Source organism: Ochotona princeps, chromosome 28, assembly GCF_030435755.1.
Source record: "Ochotona princeps isolate mOchPri1 chromosome 28, mOchPri1.hap1, whole genome shotgun sequence".
NCBI lineage: Eukaryota > Metazoa > Chordata > Mammalia > Lagomorpha > Ochotonidae > Ochotona > Ochotona princeps.
Genome location: NC_080859.1, coordinates 11,926,126 through 11,945,192, shown reverse-complemented (window position 1 = coordinate 11,945,192; position 19,067 = coordinate 11,926,126). Strand labels below are relative to the sequence as shown.

Below are 19,067 nucleotides of genomic sequence, written 5' to 3'. Positions count from 1 at the left end.
CCATCCAGCTCCCTGCTTGTAGCCTGGGAAAGCAGTTGAGGACGGCCCAAAGCTTTGGGACCCTGCACCCGCGTGGGAGACCTGGAAGAGGTTCCCAGCTTCGGATCGGCGCAGCACCGGCCGTTGCGGCTCACTTGGGGAGTGAATCATCAGACGGAAGATCTTCCTCTCTGTCTCTCCTCTCTGTATATCTGACTTTGTAATAAAAATAAATAAATCTTTAAAAAAAAAATAAGCGTTCTTAAAAGAGTTGGTGGTTAAGTGGTACTGAAAGATCTTTATCTTGGCATAGAAATCAAAATGTTATTCTTTTCATAATTTGTATTTTCCTTGAACTAATTAAGAACTCACTCATATGAACTGGTATAAAATATTTTCTAATTTAATTGCAGACATGTCAACTACATATTCATGTTAATGGCTTCTATTACATCCAGCAGACAAGTTCACTTGATAGCTGAAAATTGTTAAACTGAAGTTATTTTTTTTGAAAGTATAAGAAATTCGTCTGTAGAGCTAGAAATGCATTTTTTCTTCACCTTCATGATTACTCACGTTCTTTTGTGATAGATTTTGATGTAAAATCCAATAGTGATGAACTGGAAGGCACGAGCATGATCCAGAAGGAATAGAACTAGTCATAGATATGAGAAAGTGAAGATGAATTCTAAATTCATTTATTACCCTTGCCTTTTGGAAAATGTGTTTCTTTTGCATCTTTGAAGTTGAAGCAAATAAGATCCACAGGATAAAAATCAGACCATGTTAGAATAGAGAACAGAATATCTATTGTTAATCCCACTCACCTACCCATCCATCCATCTACCTATTGTTATGGGAAATATCATCTTTCTGTAAGAAATTAGCTTGTCCTATCAGTATCCAAACTAAGTGTTTATTCCAGACTTGTTTGCCTTTCTATTTAAGGCAAATGCTTCATTAATGAGATACCGACTTCTGGCCAACATGTTGCCAAACTGATTTATTTAAACAATAACAAGGAGGGAACACGCTCTCTCCTGCTCTAAGCTCATATACCATTATTAAACATTCACCACAGGTTCCTCCCGCCTTGCTGGGGCACGGTTAGCATCTGTGTGCTGTGAGAATGAAACACCCTATAGAGCTTGAGGCCACAACTCAGGCTGAGGCGTGAAGACAAAATGACAGCTCACCCAGCCATCCACACTCACACAGCAGATATACAGAGCACAGTGAGCTACCAAGCTGAGCTCATTCTGCAGCATCTTACAAGAGAATTGGGTTACTGGGAAAGAGCTCACTGCTTCATCGCATGTCTGATCAACATTGGCATTTAAAGACATAGTGTCTGTAAAGAAATTAGCAATCTGGGACACATTTCTATAAGCACACAGACAAACCTGGCACTCCTCAGCCCCATCCTCCACCAAGTCTTGTTTCAATTGAAAAGGAAACAAGAGCAGGTCTCACTTCCTTTCTACACACACACACACACACACACACACACACACACACACACAGTCTTCTCCCTTTTCTTCCCTTCTTCTGAAATAAATTGCGCCCTCCAGCGGTTGGGAGCTTTAAAAGAGCAAAAGAATCCCTTTCTAAGATGCATTGTACTTGGTCGTTTTCTCTTAGCAATTTCACTTGCATTCAAGACACAAGTAGTCATGGTCATGAACCTAACTATAGTCTCCCCTGAAACCAATGGCCTATGTTGCTATTCAAGAAAGAAAGGGATCGCTCAAATCAAAACAGAAACAGCGTGGTGCTGGACTGGGCAGACCTTGGCTCTTAAGGAGGGCAGCAGGACTGCAGGAGCGCACCCGCGTGCGCCGCTGTCCAGAACTTGGTGCTGAATTTAACACACTGGGGTTATCTCCCAGCAAATCCAATCTCTCAGGATCCGAACCTGCTCCGTCATGGAAAATTGAGCCCAATTTCCCTTGCACGAAGAAGTAGGGCTTCACGTAGATGTCTGCTTTGTTCTCTTTACACTGCAATGCATTCTTCCTCAGAAAGACTGTGTTTTATGGGGGAAGTCGTGAATGGTTCAGTTCAGTGTTGGTGAAACCTGTTCCTTCCCCTCTTTGAGTCAACACAACAGCACGTGGGACCCTTGATGATAAAGAAAAGTGCTTTTCTGTTTTAAAACACCACGTGGATTATCATTTTTCTGATGCACACTGGAAAGGTGGCAGAGGCACTGCTATGTGCTCCAGTGATGTCTAGAATAGGATCTCATCTATTGTTTTATTAGTTTAAGAAACAGGAGGAAATAGGCTTGTAAACTAGCATTGTTTGAACAGTGTATATTTTATTATTAAGATATTGCACTAACACTATCTTGAAGATGTGCTCATTTTCCTTGGCAGTTTAGAATAAAATGTGTAAGCCTTAGCATCTCCACTTTTATGGGGCCGTCCAGCCAGCCTCTACCCGACTTCAGGCAGGTTGTTCACAGTAGCTGTTGATAGCCAAAGAGCCCTCAGCCCAGTCCTACCCCCAACTCATCCTCACTCCAAACATATGCAAACTAAATAATAAAGTAAAGGCAAAGAATAAATGCATGGGAGGGAGTGAAGAGGAGTCGCACCTGCAGCCTTGGCTCTTGGTAATTACATTCGAATGAACCATTCTGTTTGGAGAAGTGATGCTTCTCCCTGCTACAGAATTTATGGGTCGGCAGGGAGCAGGCTCTACTGATGCCAGCAAACCAGTCCTTCCTTCCTTTTCCTAATCCCTCGCTGCTTATTTTAGCCGCGTCTCCACCCCGCCGGGAATGCCATCTAGATCTCAGTCCAGGTAGATCTGACGTCAAGAGATGGCTTTCGTCGATTTGACGTGTAAACACTATTTCCATTCTGCCGGGGAAGGGCTGGGGCTCCACTCAGCTCAGCCTGGAGACCGAAGCGCTTCAGTGAGCGCTCGCCACCGCCCAGCTTCGCCTCTCCTCCCAGCTCTTAGCAGAGCAACCGGGAGCTAGGAGTGGTCCGGAGCCCAAGGGTGGGAAGGGCGAGTCTGTCTGGCTTTTCTCCTCTGGCTTTTTTTTCCTCCTCCTTCTCACTTGGGTGCTGGCGAGTGTTGTGAGCCATGAAGGGAAGAGCGTGGACACTGCAGCGGACAGCTCTCGCCTTCCTTTGCGCTTGGTGTGCGCTGAACAGTGTGGGAGCCAAGAGGCAGTTTGTCAATGAATGGGCGGCGGAGATCCCCGGGGGTCCGGAGGCAGCCTCGGCCATCGCAGAGGAACTGGGCTATGACCTCTTGGGTCAGGTAAGAGTTTGCACTTTCCAGAAACTTTTGGGGACTCAAGGGATCGGCCAGACGGGGGAGCACAGTCTCTCAAGTGGGATGCTCACCCCTGCGCGCAGCGTGGCCAAGAGCTAGGCGCTTATCTAGCTGTTGTCCCTGGCGCGCAGGGAAGTGAGAGAAACCTTGCATTATTTACTGTTTGGGCTGAGTGCAAACAGGCAGAACGAAGCCACTGCAGCTAGGGAGAGCCGGTTCTTTGCTGCTGTTGGCCCTAGGATTGAAATATTTTCCCGCGCGGTTTCCAAGAGAAATGTTTCACGCTTGTTTAGGAACTTGAGATGCACGAAGACTCTCACCAACCAGGCACCTGGGGAGAGGCAGTGCGCGCCAACCCCTGGGACTACTCGGGCGGCCTGCGTCAGGAGTTGGCTGTTTCCTTTTCAATATGGCAGCAGCCGATCCAGGTCCTGCAGCAAGGGGCTAAGCTGGCTTGGGGAGGTTCGCCCTCAGCGGCTGGGGGCACGTCCGGGGTGTTGGGAGAGTGCCAGCTGCAAGGGTTTGAGGTCCTGAGATCGCGGGACTGCCGGAGTGGTGTGGGAAACTGGAAGGAGACAAGGTGGGTAAAAGGCGAGGGACCATTTCTATGGCTCTTCGGGGGAGCTCAGGGTTGTCTAGGAACTTGGAATGTCCGAGCTTGCTAACTTTGCTTGCCCAAGGCCCCTGCAGGATCAGGCCGCCAAACTGGCTGGTAAAGAAACCTTTTTCTTTTTTTCTGGTGCCTCACTAAAATGCGTAATCAATTCTCAGGAGGGATTGGCTTAGAGTGGAAACAGTAGCCTGCCCAGCTGGGGGTTAATAGATAGCCCCAGCAGGCAGGTGGCTGGCAGGGGCGCTCTGTTTGGGGAGTCTGCTTAGCCTTCTGTTCTGTGGGAGGCCTTAGGGAATGTGACTTCCAATCTAGAGCTTTCCTTTTCCTTGACTCACAAGCCTTGCCTTAGAAGTTGATCTGCATTGAAGCGGGGGAGGAGGGAGTTGTAAAACATTTTGGCGCGTTTTCTCTGGAGGGGGTGGTTGCGCTAAACTGAAGTCATGGATGAGTAATCAGCCGCCGTGGGCGTTGGCGATTCCATAGATCAAATCCACTGGGGAAAACGCCTCCTCTTGCTGGAGGCTGCATTTTCCAACTTTGTGAGATTAAGTTCCCAGCATCCCAGAGGCCGACCCAGGATTTTGCTTGTACACAGCCCCAGCTCTCTGGCAGGCTTGGGGTGAGAGGCTGGGGCAAAGGAAGGTTCTCAGGGCAATCGGGGAAGTGAAAGGAGACTGGCGATTGTAACGGCTGCTTGTGACTTCTGTAGTAATGGGAGTTATGCTTGGAGTCTGTTGTGTTTGGACATCTATTGACTGAAGAGGGTAAAGGAACAAAGACATTGGGGAGAAGTGAAAGGAGACAAAGGGAGAAAAGGCTCGAGGTTCAGGCAGGAAAGCCAAAGGTTGCCAGGAGAGAAGGGTAAGATTGGAGAGGGCCCTGGAGGTTAGGATTTAGCTGAGGAAAAACCAGGCGACATGAAACAGTTTACTATCCAGTCTGGTAACTGCATGCAGTTCTTGGGGATTTGCAGAACCAAAGGAGAACTGCAGCCGCAGCTATTCTGGCAGGTGCAGTGGGAATCATGTAGAGCTCGTATGCCTCACTGGAATGCAGGGTGGCAAAGACTGGGGAATTAAATCTGTACACCTTGGACAGCTACTGAAACACTAACTAGGACTGTTAATCCTACAGAAAGTAATCGGGGAGAAAATCAAAAAACAACCCTGTCCTTTATTTTCTCATCTCTTCACTCCAGACACAAACTCAAACTTGGACCATTTTAATGTGAGGACTGCTTTTCCAACAAATGAAATCCAGAAAGTAAAAACAAATAAACAAACAAAAAGTTTCAGAATCCTTGGGAGAAGCTAAGGGGCTGGAGATGGAACCAGTCACAAGAGCCATTAAAAATAGCAAGGAAGGGGCCCAGCGGCGTGGCCTAGCGGCTAAAGTCCTCGCCTTGAACACACCGGGATCCCATATGGGCGCCGGTTCTGGTCCCGGCGGCTCCACTTCCCATCCAGCTCCCTGCTTGTGGCCCAAAGCTTTGGGACCCTGCACCCGCGTGGGAGACCCGGAGGGGGTTCCTGGTTCCCGGCTTCGGATCGGCGCGCACCGGCCCGTTGCGGCTCACTTGGGGAGTGAAACTGCACCACATACATACATTTGAGAAAGCAGATTTTAATGTCAATTTTCTCCATTATAGATTGGATCACTTGAAAATCACTATCTGTTCAGACATAAAACACACCCCCGAAGGTCCAGAAGGAGTGCCCTTCATGTCACTAAGAGGTTATCTGATGATGACCGGGTAAGAATTCATGATGCATTCAAATCAGTACCTTGACTTATCTACCTCCTTTATGATTCCTAATAGGAGCAAATGCATTTTTTATTGTGATGATGGCTGTTCAACTGTAATATTTCCAGTTTCTTCCTATAGGATAATTATGCATAACAATAATATTGAATTGTATTGAGCTGGTTATAAATATGTACTTTAATTATATATAATGTTTGCTGTATCTATAAAGCTTATTATATATGCTTTTTCACAAATCTAAAAACATGACATTGAGTGCTGAAATTCAGGTAAATAGCATTAGTAAAACATTTTGGCAGAACCATGAAACAATTATGTGAAAACATTTATTATTTGAAATCAGAATTATGGAGAGAGAGGGAAAGAGCAGCAATCTTCCATCCATTGGCTCACTCTCCAGATGACCACAACAGTAAGGGCAGGGCCAGGCCTGGATCACAAGTGTAGCAGGTGGAACACAGACAGGTACCCCTCTAGGATGCTGGTATCCCAGACAGTAGTTTTACTTGCTATGCCACAAGACTGGCCCCAGTCAACACCTTGTATCATATACCTACCATGTTCTAAATAGTTTAGTACCAATATGGGGATGCCAAAAAATATGACCCTTTCCATAATACTTGAGTACAATTGAAAATATTCTACGAACCCTATTTGGTTTTGCTATATAGCAAACTAGTGTATATGAAAGAGCCGTAAATTCATATTCTTGTAAGTCAAAGGTTTCTATAACTTCCGTATTCTTGATCCAAACCTTTTGATTTCTTTTTTGCAGTGGTTTGTATTCAGATTTGATGATTAGAAGACTGCAGGAAATATCTACAGTGAGCATACTTAATAGGGCAGGAACAATTTGATTATATTTATTTCATTTACTCCTTGATTTCAGAGGTCTATTTATACGAACAGCAAATCTATTGCTAGAATCTATTGGCTAAATTAGGGTCACTGAAATTTCTATATGCAATCTGTTGCTTTATATTACCTTGTCACAGTAAGAAGTTTATACTGCTTGTCCTGATGTTTTTGGACATGATTTATGTTGCCTTAAATACCCTGGGGAATTACTGTGATAAATGGAAAACATCCTTTTGGTGAGAGATTGAAAACATCCACTTACCTTCACATTAAAAAATGTGAGAGAAAGATTGTAGAACTTTTGAAAGTATACAGAGTTTGGGGCCTATGCTATGGTTAATCCACTGCTTGCCATGCCAGCATCCCATGTGTGTGCCACTTCAAGTCCCAGTTGCTCCACTTCTGATCCAACTCCCTGCTAATGTGCCTAGGAGAGCAACAAAGGATGGTCCTGGTCCAGCCCCAGCCATTATGGCCATTTGGGGATGGAGAATCTTTCTGTCTATCCTTTTCTCTATATATAACTCTGTCTTTAAAATAAACAAATAAATCTTAAGAACATGTATAAAATACATAAAGCCTGTGAAGGAATTTGCATCCTTTGTATTTTGCAACCAACAGAAGGATTAAAATAAGACAAATGGTGACAGTAAAGAATGATTTGGTCTTGGTCACCACTGTGCAAATGTTTAAGTGTCAGGCCTTGGGGAGACACAATATTGTATCAGGACTATGGATAGGGAAGCTACCACTCACTTTATATCCATTGTATCAAGTTATGCTCATATGTGGGAGAGTAAACCACTTTCTCTAAAATTTATTTTTAAAATCTTGCTGTCCAGTGATCACTTCAGTTAACCACCCAAGGCAGATAGCCCATTGAGCATGGGCTTTCAAAGGCAGGGCAACTTCCAACACTCTAGCAAGTTTTAATGCTCAGGCAAGACAATGGCAAGTCTTGCTTCTCTGCCTAAATGCAAGCCCAGTGCTAATGCACAAGGAAAAGCCAAACTAACTTCTCTTCTCCTCTTCCTTGGAGGAAAGTGGACAGAGTGGAGCATACTTCATTGCTATCCCTACTCAAAGAATATCATGAAAATGAACACACGGTCCAGTGCTTTTCTCTATGTAGCCTTCTAATGAGAGGAATCACCAGGCATAACAAGAACAACAACATAAGAGCTAAGAATGTATTCTCCATCCTAACTCCATTAAAGAGGAGTAATATAATCCTATGAGAAGTTAACCTCAGAATAATTTTAGTTTTGAAAAATCCGGAAAACATAGAAGCCTGCAGGGGGAAGTTGGAGTAGATGACCTTTCATGCTCTTTCCAGACCAAAGCATTATTTGCACTTCATTTCATCAGTATTATCATACACATGAAAGAGAGACACCACCGATCTCTCGCTCCCATTTGGTCTGCTGTTTTATAGATTAATATGTAATTTTGAGTTGATGACTTTAATCATAACATGGTTTTCTCCAACTGGGTATTTCTCTAATCAGATGGCAGAGTGCCTCTTTTTATATTCCATTTTTAAAACATTGCTCTTGATTTTAATCACTCTTCTTTGATGGGGATAATATTCTTGCAAATGAGCCCTGGGAAGTACAGTGGCAATTGTCCCATCTTTATAAATCCACTAATGAAATCTGCAATTGCAGTTGACCCTCTCTTCCAAAGATTGGTACTTCTCCCCCCTTCCCCACCACCTTCCAAAGACTAACTGAGATGACGCGCTGTGTATTCCAAGCATCAAGGTATTTTAAGCCAAAACAATTACACTTGAAAAATACAAGGACATTAAAAATAAATGATAGTGACTAATATCCAGCTCCAAGTCCCTCCCAATATTTATAACAGACTTGCCGTGTATTTTCTCATTGAAAATTCAGGACAGTCATGGTGGATAGTTTTAGTTACTGTTTATTTTTGTTTTTATTTTTAGATATGACTCATAAAGATACTCATGTTAATAAAATCCCAGCACATACTGGACTATAATCAACAGAAAAGATCTATTTGCTCTAGAAAATAGTCCTGTGGTGCCTCCCCCCAAATAAGAGTATAACATTGTCTCACAATTATTAAGATTACAACACAGCCCCCTCAGTCTCCCAGGGCCTCAATCCCGTAATAGAATTATGCCATAAATGTGAGGCAGGTAATTTTCACATTGTCAGATGTCTTTGCATAATGCATGAGACTGAATTAACAGTGAGAGTGTGCCTGGTCAGTGATGCTCATTCATCACCTCAGATTGGTTTCTCATAGTAAGTACTCTGAAGCAGAGGCTTGAAACAGATTCAAATTTGCAAAGGCACAGCACCAGAGTTACATTTGTAATTTCTTCCTTACACTTGTAAAGGAAGGGAAATTAAGCTGTAAGAGCCCCACTGTGACAATCTCCATCCTACCTTATTGACTCATTCCATGAAAAGGCACAAGTGTTCAGCTACAGAGTCCTGGAACAGAAATTAAAAAGAAAAAGAAAAGAAAATATAGGTATTATGGTCTATTTGCTGATAAGAGCATGCTAAATTTTTACCTGCACTATAACCACAGTGTAAATAATTTCAGGGAATCATCACTTCTCTGACGGCTTCTCCTCCCTGCTAAAGGTCCATTTTACTGTAACAGTGGGAATGTTCAACCCCCCCTGCCCCAGTAGGCAAACCCTTTGCCCTGAGCTGCCAGTTTGATCTATGGTCAAATGGAAATATTGTGGAGCTTCCTGAATTCTGATGAGAACTGCACAGGAGAGAGAGGGCAGATTATTCCCCAGAGAGATCTACCGGAGTTGTGAATTTCTCACTATGGAACTCCATGTAGGTGATCTGGGCCGAACAGCAGTATGAAAAAGAGAGAAGCAAACGTTCAGCTCCAGGAGACTCCGCACTGAACCTCTTTAATGACCCCATGTGGAATCAGCAGTGGTACCTGGTAAGTACTGCCAGACCCATTGCACGATTGGTGCTTTGTCATGATAAGGCATCTGGTGTGATCGGGATCTTCAGTCTTGCTGGGTGAGTGAGTCTGGAACCCAGAAGAGGAGGGATTGTCATCATTTTATCCTCATAAACTTAGTGGATATAAGGATAAGAGAGCCATACTTGGCCAAGTTAGAGGTTTCAAAAACAATCTGTGTAATGAAAATCTCATTTTTGTTTCCAATTGCTCACTAGACCCCCCTAAGCCACACACAGAGTGCAATGATCTTGCTTTCATGTAGGTGGCCCAGTTCTTACATGCCACAGGTGAGCATCCCCAAATGAGGCAAAGGCAAAGAGGCAAGCCTATTTGCAAATGTCTAGACTTGTTAAGTGTTGGTGCCTGCAGGCTCTTCTCTCCTCTGTTTAACATTAAGCCTCTACAGCAGCAATACAAGTTAATAGAAGTATTTGTTGTGGAGAATATTACAAAAGGTAATTTTTCACATGACAACCATAAGCGAAGGCTTAGATGTTCTTACTGTATAATGCGTGGGAAACAGGATTAGCTTCTCTTGCCATTCTGGTCACCTAGGCAGCCACTGCACATTACAACAGATAAGTCTTCTTCCCTGCCCCTGTTGTGCATTTACTCTGTGGCCAATGCTATTGTTGTGTGTTTGACACAAATCAGCTCATTGAGTCTTCACAATGACCTTATGTTTAGATTCAGCTATGACGCCCATTTTACAGATGAAGGACCAGAGACCCTGGCCAGTCAGTTTGCCAAAATCAAAGGGTCCCTAGTGGTGAGATCATGATTCCTGGCTCCACAGGCTGTGCTCCATACTTGCACCTTGCAGGTGACACAGACACCTTCTTCTATCTTTGCCTGTCGGACTGAGTATGGTTCCTAAGCATACCTGTCCTTCAGCTTCCTGTTGCTCTAGCTTCCCCCACCTGACACCCCCAGCCCAGTTGTTGCACCTCTGTCTGAAGAGCATTGACAAGGGGGCAGCCCATTCACTGACTGACACCTGGTGGTAGTAACTTGCCCATGTCTTACTGACCCCTTCCCTAAGCATCTGGCAGTCTCCTCTAGGCCTCCCAGGTACCTGCAAATATACTTAGATTCATATCTTCTTGCTACCCAACCCTTCGCTCACTCAATCCCTCATACTACAACCCTCAAAAAAATTAGCCAAAAGACAAACCCATATCTCCTCTCACAGACCCTATGAAAAATAGACAAATTACAATTCTTGTGGAAACCCCAGTCTTCTGAGCCATCCAGATTCTGCATTTTTTTGGTGAAGAAAACTTACAAAACATATACTTGTGTCTGTGCCTCAGATGTCAGAATGTGAGTTCAATGTGGCAACATAAGCTCGGGGACGGAAATATAAGACATCGAGTATATTGTCAGTTGATGAGGATCTTGATCATATTAATATGAATGAAAGAAGCCTCTTCAAAGTTTCAAAAGGAAGTGACCCTGGGTGATTCATCCCTTCAAGAGATGCTCCATTGGAATATTGGGAGAACAGAACTCTGATGATTCATTTAGTCCTACCCTCTACTTTTTAAAAACATTTCATCTAACTGCCTTTTTCTAAACAGTAGAGTGACCTAAGGGAAAGAAAGCTCATTCTCTAGGTTGAAGTTCAAGTTCCCATTCTGTAGCCAGCAAATTATGAGTGTACCAATGCTTCTTTGTTTTTTTCTTAACCAGCAAGATACTAGGATGACTGCAGCCCTGCCCAAGCTGGATCTCCATGTGATACCTGTTTGGCAAAAAGGCATTACGGGCAAAGGAGTTGTGATCACTGTCCTGGACGACGGCCTGGAGTGGAACCATACAGACATTTATGCCAATTACGTGAGTCAGGGCCCTCCCATGACCACCCCCCAGAAAGTTATCTATGTAGATACACAAAGAAGGAGTAGGGGTTCCTGCACGATTTAAATCATGAAGAGAGTCTGAGCCACTCAGTGTTTGGGGGGTCTTGAATCATCCAAACCAAGCCCCACACCTGAGGTCATTGCCACGGCCTTTTTGTTCACATCCCTTCAGGTTCAGTTTCTCTGATATTATGTAGTCAAGTGATGTGACTCCTTCTGCAAAAATTCAATGTAAATACAATATGATGAAAAGTGACACTAAGCTGAGAAAGAAAATTCTGCTTGCAATGGGAAAATAAATGAAAATGACCTGCATAATTGTTCAAGAAGTTCATAGCATAACACAAACTCTCAGTAATATTGTAGGTTTTTAGTTCAGGGTGGTAGACACTCTTTAAGATTGTCCCTCATCTTTTCATCTTCCACCCATCCACTGTTCCTAACTGCAAGGTAAAGAGTGAAGGAGTAGATGAGGAAGCACAGCAAAGTGTAGGAGGCAGGAATTCTAGAAACCTAAGGAGAGGTAGTGGCAGTGGTGGTAGCATCCCTCTGTAGGAGAGACTGTGGGACAGCAAGCTGCTTGGGGAAGGATGGGTCTTGGAAGCTTGTCCTGACTTTCAGACACATTCTTTTGAATGAAGTGACATGTTTATTTCATGTACCTGGGGAGAATGGGCGAGCCTGCCAGGGATCTGCATTCCATCCTCCAACCACATCATTGCATCTATATTCAAAGATACTTGAGTATCAGAGAGTGCCCAAGTAGCTGTGCTCCCTCAGTGAAGCCATTTGGCATCCTGAATCTCATCTTTCTCATCTGAAAACCATGCTGATTGAACTCTGCCCAGTGCGGCCATCCTCAGAGTGCCCACGGACAGTAGGTCTGGGAGCATGCCATGGCAAGCTGGCTCATTTTGCTGTGTTCATCTTGTCTGCTTGGCATGTGCTATAAAAAATATACAGTGCTGAGGCCAGAAACTTCAAATCACAGGCTTTTGAGCCAACGACCAGGATGGAAGGGGATAGGGTAGAATCTAGGATGTGCTGCTTTTTAAAAATGGTGCCATAGTGGTATTTCTGTTGTCTCTTTAGGATCCAGAAGCTAGCTATGATTTCAACGATAATGACCATGATCCATTTCCCCGATATGATCCCACAAATGAGAACAAGTGAGTAAATGTGCATTTGGGAGAATAAAATGCTTTTATCTTGCCGGAGAAAATTACACTATAAATTTGACATACATTCCAGCTCTCACACAATATTAATGCCACCCATCCATACCATGGTATTTGGTAGCTTCTCAAAGAAAAACCAAAGAAAATGTCTGTTTTTTAAAATTCCTTTTGGTTTATATGACTGTAATTTAATTAAGCTCTGTATACCCTGAAAATCTCCCTTCTACTGCTACTGAGTGGCTGTAGCTTTAGAAAGAATGATTTTGAGTTTGTCCCCTGTTCCTCTATAAATCTTTCACTAGTAGCAACATATTTGGTGTTGATCATAAAGAGAAATACATAGAAAGAAATGCACATTAGCAAATCCCTGCATCTGTCTACAATGACTGCAGCCATTTTGATCTGTTCACCCTGAAGGTCATGGCCAGATATCAGGCAGAGAAAGGGGCAATTGAGGCTTGGCCAAGTCCAATTCCAGAGCACTGGACCAATGAGTAGTTCTTCCAGATTTCCTGCTGGATGTGATGCCAAAAAGAGGACAGAGAGGACAGCACTTGACCCCTAGATTAACAATCTCCCCATGGCAGCCACAGAAGGATGAAAGGAGGTCATGCGTCTGGCAGTGCAAAGCCAAAGACCAAGGACAGAACCAAAGTGAGAGAAAGAAGCCTCACTTGTATGCACATGGCCTCAGAGTGTCCATGCCGTGGAAGAGCTCATCTTCATCCAACTTGGTGTCTCTGATAGACTCCAAGGAAATGGTCAACTTTGCTCTTTTTTTCTCTCCACCCAGAAGAGGCTTGCACCCAAATAGATCAAACTCAAGGCCAAGACTGGGGTTTGTCACTACAAAGCAATTCAAAGTTTTAGTAGATGTCACATCTAGTGTTGCCCATTTCTCTCTGGATTGTCACCCAATTTGAGTCAGTCCAGCACCCCTGAACCCCACTTCCCACATTCACCTTCTGACCGCCCCTTATTCTCTCTCAGAACCTCCATGTAGCAAGGCCCACATGGACCTGAAATTCTTCCTTTCTTTGGATGGGTCTCCACTTTCAGAAGGTCAGCAAGCCCCAGGAGGGGACCTGGAGCATACAGATTTGATCTAAACTTTGGGATGCATATTTCTTCCTTATCAGGGTAGGCGTATAGAGTTCAAAGATGTTAATTCTTTTATTACCACCTATTTCTCTGAGTAAAGGAATTAGCCACAAGCAGCTCTTATGGGTTAGACTGTTCCAAGAACAATAAATTAGAAACCAGTGCCACAGTACTCTTAGAACAAGTGAGGTGTTTCAGCCAGGCATAAAAGGCAAGCTCTTAGCTGTCTTTCTGAGTCAGAATAATGCAGGACCATGAGGAAATCTGTGCCTATGGAGCACAACTTTGTAATGTTAGCCTGGCTATAGGCATGTCTCTGCCAGTGGCCAGTATACAAAGTGACCTTGGACAATCACTTCTCATTGCTTCCACTGTGGTTGTTGTTGTTGTTATCACTTAAAAGGAGTGACAAGACTTCTGCCCCCTGCATTTCGGAAGGGAGCTTCCTGAGGAACTACAGGGGCACCTTTATTAGAATGGAATAAGAGTAATTTTTGCTCCATCCCTTTGCAAAGATTTAGAGGGATATCTGCAGTGCCACATGGGCACAGCTAAAAAGATCTGCTGGAGATACCAGGCTCTTCCTTGGCAGATACTAGTCTGGCCCCAAGAACCAGAATGGGTTAAAAACCTGCATCTTGGCGGCACGGTAAGGGACTACCTGGTGATATGATTATTTTTGGAGTTTGTCTAGGCATGAGGAAAGAGACTCAGGCCTCCCTCTCTCCTCCTCTCCAAAGGAAGGAATCTCACAGCCTGGCATTTATAATGGCCACATTTCCCTTGGCACAGGGAGCTGCAGGGTGTAAGGTTTAGTGGTATGTATTTTCTACCTGACAACTTTGAGCTTCCAGTGTATCATCTATCATGGGCTTTCACATAGTGTGGTGTTCATCTGGCAGAAACCTAACATCTAAGTGCACAGATTTGGGAGCCAGACTTTGATCAAAGCCTGGTTGAGTGACCTTGGGCAAATAATGTGGCTTCTTTGTACTTAGGATATTATCAATTTTTCATGAGGAATACCTATTTTGCTTGGTACATATCCTATACACACATATACATATACACACACATATATATATCATACAAGATATGATATATATGTGTGTGCATTTACCAAATTCAGGTACTAATTGGTATATTAAAACAACTCCCTGTTTGTTCTGGTGATAATAATGACACCGACAGTAATAACAATGATAGTGATGATAAGATAAGAAAAGCTTCCCATTCAACAACAATATGAGACCTTCTGTCAATGAAAAATTATGACAATCACCCTATAGGAATTAAAGCACAAACAAGTCGATTTTCTGAGCTAGCTCAGAAACTGTTGTTTGAAATTGACACAATGAGCAACCATCTCTCAGGGTTTTCTTGACTATGGACCAGAAAGGTAACATCCCTATCATTTATCAAAAGGTATGATAAAAAATAATAGAGATACAGAGTATTGTCAGATAGAAATCCCTTAGGTTTGGAAAATGAATGGCTCCATTTAGTTAGCCTTTATAGCAATTGGAGGCCTATTATTCCCAATTCCAGGGGCATTATCTCTCCAAGCTATCTCTACCACAGCATTTCTTTATTACCATATAAATGAGCCAAATAGAAGCTGTGTTTGAATGTCCCTTTGCAAATCAAAAGAGGAATCAAAAAATAAAATCATGAAAGTGCAGGTAACTCTGATGATTAAGCAAGCATGAATCTATATTCCAAATTTCAACACCAATTACTGATTATTTTTCTAGTTAAGTAACATTTGTGACAAGGATGTTTTCTCTAGAATAATAGTAGTCTTTAAATTATCTTGTGGAATAATTTTTGAAAATCAATTTGTTTAAATGCCCGTTACTACCATTGCCCTAGGATAATAAAGGGTTCCAAAAAGAAAGGACTGCAGGTCTACAAAGAATGACATAGATACCCTTCCATGGAGTCCTCCCCATTCCCCAGTGTGTGGAGGAGATAAGCGGGAAGTGGGAAGCAGGAGTATCTGCACTGTGGTCTCCCTGCAGCTTTCACTGGAAAGCACTGGCTCCAAGTCCCTAAGGAATATCACACTGCATCATGCTCTAGAGCAGAGGACAATGCTGGGAGTGCTCTCAGCAGGCTGGCTCTATGGGCTCAGGCTGCAGACTGTCACCGGTTTTTTTTGCTAGTCTGTCTCTCATCCTGCGTAAATGGAAACATAGACAGTGGTGACTTCAGGAAGGACAGGTCTGTGAGGATGACCACTTACAAAAGCCATTCATCACCAGAGCCCAAGATGTGATTCAGCGCTCACATGTGCACATATTTCTCAGATAACCGGCATTTGGCCCAGGACATCTTCAGTCGCAAGATAAAAATAATTCTAACTCAAGGAGTAAGCAAAATGGGAATCAGTTGAAAAACAAAACAAACAACAACAACAACACAAATCTTTCATCCAAGGGATATTGTAGTTTCAGGTGTTGTGAGATCCAGTAGATCCCCTTAAATGTCGCCAGGACACCAATATCTCTCGCTCCACCTCCGAAGTTGCTCACCCTTTCTTGACATCATTCTTAATGAAATTTTGCCTGGCAACAGAATCCACATGGCTCCTTGGAAATTGAACCTCAAGATTCCTAGGAAAAACTGTAGTTCACATTCCTAGAAGATGCATCAAAAGTTGAAAGCTCTCTGAGAGGTGGGTCTTGAGCACTGATAGAATCCTGAGATGGTTGGGGAAGACCACTTACTTCCAGGGGAAAATGCTAGGAAACCGGAAAGAAGGAGATGTCTGCCACATCAGGGAAGACCTTCAACTAAAGGTACTCATATAGCTCTGGCTTAGAATTCTCATCCAGTGTTAATTTGAAGAAGCAGACACAGCATCCAGTGGGAAGAACCAGGAAATCATCATTGGTACTACTGGGAAAAGTAAAGCTAAGCTTGCCCGAATGACTTTGGCTAGCCCAGTCAAGCTAGGAGTTTTATATTCTATTTCAGGGTCAGTCAGAAGAGGGCTAGCGTAGTAGTGTCTGAAACTAGCTAGTTGACTAACATTGTTGTTCAGAGCTAGCCCCCCACCCTTGCTTTAAGTCACTGTATCTGGCCAATGGCTCTGCCAAGCCACCAGAACCTTCACATCACTTCCAGGTGTTTCCACAGTGGAACAGAGACATGAAATAAACAACTTTGTTACCATTTTACCTGTGAGTCAGAACAGTGATGGGGAAGGGCAGGTATCAGCCCCAGAAACTCAGAACTCATGTCTGAGTGTAGAAGTGGATGTGTTTGAGGGACTCCTCTGAAATCACCAATTACCCTCCCTACCTGTGTATATACATGTTGTTCAGGATTCTGCTCTTGGTAGGAGTTGTAGGAGCACCTTATTTCTCAATTAGTCTGGGGGTTGTGTTGTGAAAGTCATCAACTGGAAAATCTTCAGACATTTCACTGTGGTGTCTATGGATAGAAGAGAAAAGGGAGACTTCAGAAGGGCCTGTGTTCTGTTACATAACACTAACTCTATCCAAGGTAACCACTAGGCAGAAAAGTACAGAATCCCATTTTGGGAGAACTCATTCCCGAGTGTCAGGCTTCTCTTAGTAATATTGATAACTAACATTTCCTGGGTTCATTACTATGCATCACCCTCTGTGTTCAGTGTTATACACACGTTCTCTCTCATGGGACTTTCATAACAACCACAGAAGGTCCAACAACCTATCTAAGGCCACTGTACGACTTAGCAACAGCAGCCAGAGTTTGAACTCAACATAATTTGGCTCTAGAACCTACATCCATCATCTGAACAGAAATTGCTTCTAATCCCTTGGGAAGAAAACCAGCAGCAAGACTAACAGAAGTCATTCTATCCAGGTACTATAACTTCATGCATGAATGCCTGTCCTTCTCCTGTTGTGTGATTCTCACTTTTTAATCCTTAGACATGGGACCAGATGTGCAGGAGAGATTGCCATGCAAGCCAACAATCACAAGTGTGGAGTGGGAGTGGCCTACAATTCCAGAGTTGGAGGTAGAGCAGAGGGAGGGGTTGTTTGGAGGGTGGCAGGAAGGGGGTGGTCCTATTGTGTGATGCTGCCATTTGACACTTGCATCACATCCTGGAAATGGGCAGACAGAGTACTTTCAAAAACCAGTGGTAGAAATGAGTTCCATACAACATTTGCTGTTGGGCATTGGTGTTATTTGCAAACAAATCAATAGATTTGGTTTCCTTGAAAATAGGCAGCTGAATAGAGCCTTTACTTCTTTGCACTGGAAAAAATGGAAATATTGGTAAGCATTTGAACAAAATCCCATCTTTTCTATGTTCTGATTTAGATGGGTTTGTTCTGGGGATTTTTTAAGGGAACGGAAGGAAGAGATAAATTTAGGCAGACATTCTCTGCCTCTCAATTCTGTAGCAGTCCTTAATTTAATAGAAAAGAACTTCATAAAAGTTTTAAATACATACTTATTACACTAAGTAGTCAAAAGTTATCTTTGCTAATGAGGATGTGATATCTATTTGTTTTGGTCAAAGTTCACATAGGGAAACATGTGGCGAGTGTCATTTGGATGACTACAGTTGTTTTATTAAAGAAACAATTTTTAAGAATTACAGGAACCAACACAGGGCTAGGAAACAGGCAGGTATTCGCAGCTCTAGGCCAAAGAGGCAAGGCGAAGGAGAGATTAGCAGAAAATAAGCGAATGCTGTGGCCTTGAGAGCAAGCCACTGGGCATGAAATGTGGCCCTGTGCACAGGCAGAACAAAGTCAAGGAGGACTCCTAGCTGAGGCTGACGCCTCCATTCATCTGAGGGGAAGGCAGGAGAGGTCCCAGACACAGCCCAGCTCCCATGGAGAAGGGTCCAGAGTGGGAAATACAGGGGCTAATTGGGCAGATTTTTCCTTCTCTTTACATCATAATGCTGTATACACTGTGAACTCAGTTTGGTTTTCCAGAACTACAACCACAAGAAAGATGGCTTGTAGAACATGCCAATTATAGTAAAGCTCTATGAATGTCTACATAAGTGCACCTGGCATTTTGTCATGGATTCTTTTGTTGAAACCCAATAGATACACATCCTGACATGTACAATACATTTGTATTGGACCAAGAAACTCTTAGGTTAAGTACCATTCCTGATTCTTTTGTTGCTGGCAACTTAAAAGCATTGTGCTAATTTTAAGAAAATGGAGGCAGAAGCACAAATTATGCAATTAACTAGAAAAAGAATTCTCTTTTCAAGCTGTGATGAAGTAAACATTTACAGACTGTGAGAGAGTTGTCTCATTTCTTAATCTTATATATATATATATACATATATATATGTATATATATATATAAAAAGAATCACAACTATTTTTTCCTAAGGCAACAAAATACAATTTGTGGCACTATAGAATGAAACTCGCGACTTCTGATTCTAGACCTGCCGATTTTATTTAGATGACTCTACT

The 19,067-nt window shown here is 43.2% G+C and overlaps 1 protein-coding gene across 1 annotated transcript in view; it reads left to right on the top strand.

The window, feature by feature from the left end:
• The first annotated feature begins 2,843 nt into the window (after positions 1–2,843).
• Positions 2,844–19,067, top strand: part of PCSK1 (proprotein convertase subtilisin/kexin type 1) — a 34,979-nt gene continuing 18,755 nt past the window's right edge. Inside the window, exons 1-6 of the mRNA XM_004586190.4 lie at positions 2,844–3,255; positions 5,532–5,636; positions 9,342–9,452; positions 11,172–11,318; positions 12,434–12,510; positions 17,544–17,632. Of these exons, the coding sequence (XP_004586247.1) occupies positions 3,076–3,255; positions 5,532–5,636; positions 9,342–9,452; positions 11,172–11,318; positions 12,434–12,510; positions 17,544–17,632 (709 nt within the window). The 5' untranslated portion in view covers positions 2,844–3,075. The remainder of the gene's footprint in view (positions 3,256–5,531; positions 5,637–9,341; positions 9,453–11,171; positions 11,319–12,433; positions 12,511–17,543; positions 17,633–19,067) is intronic.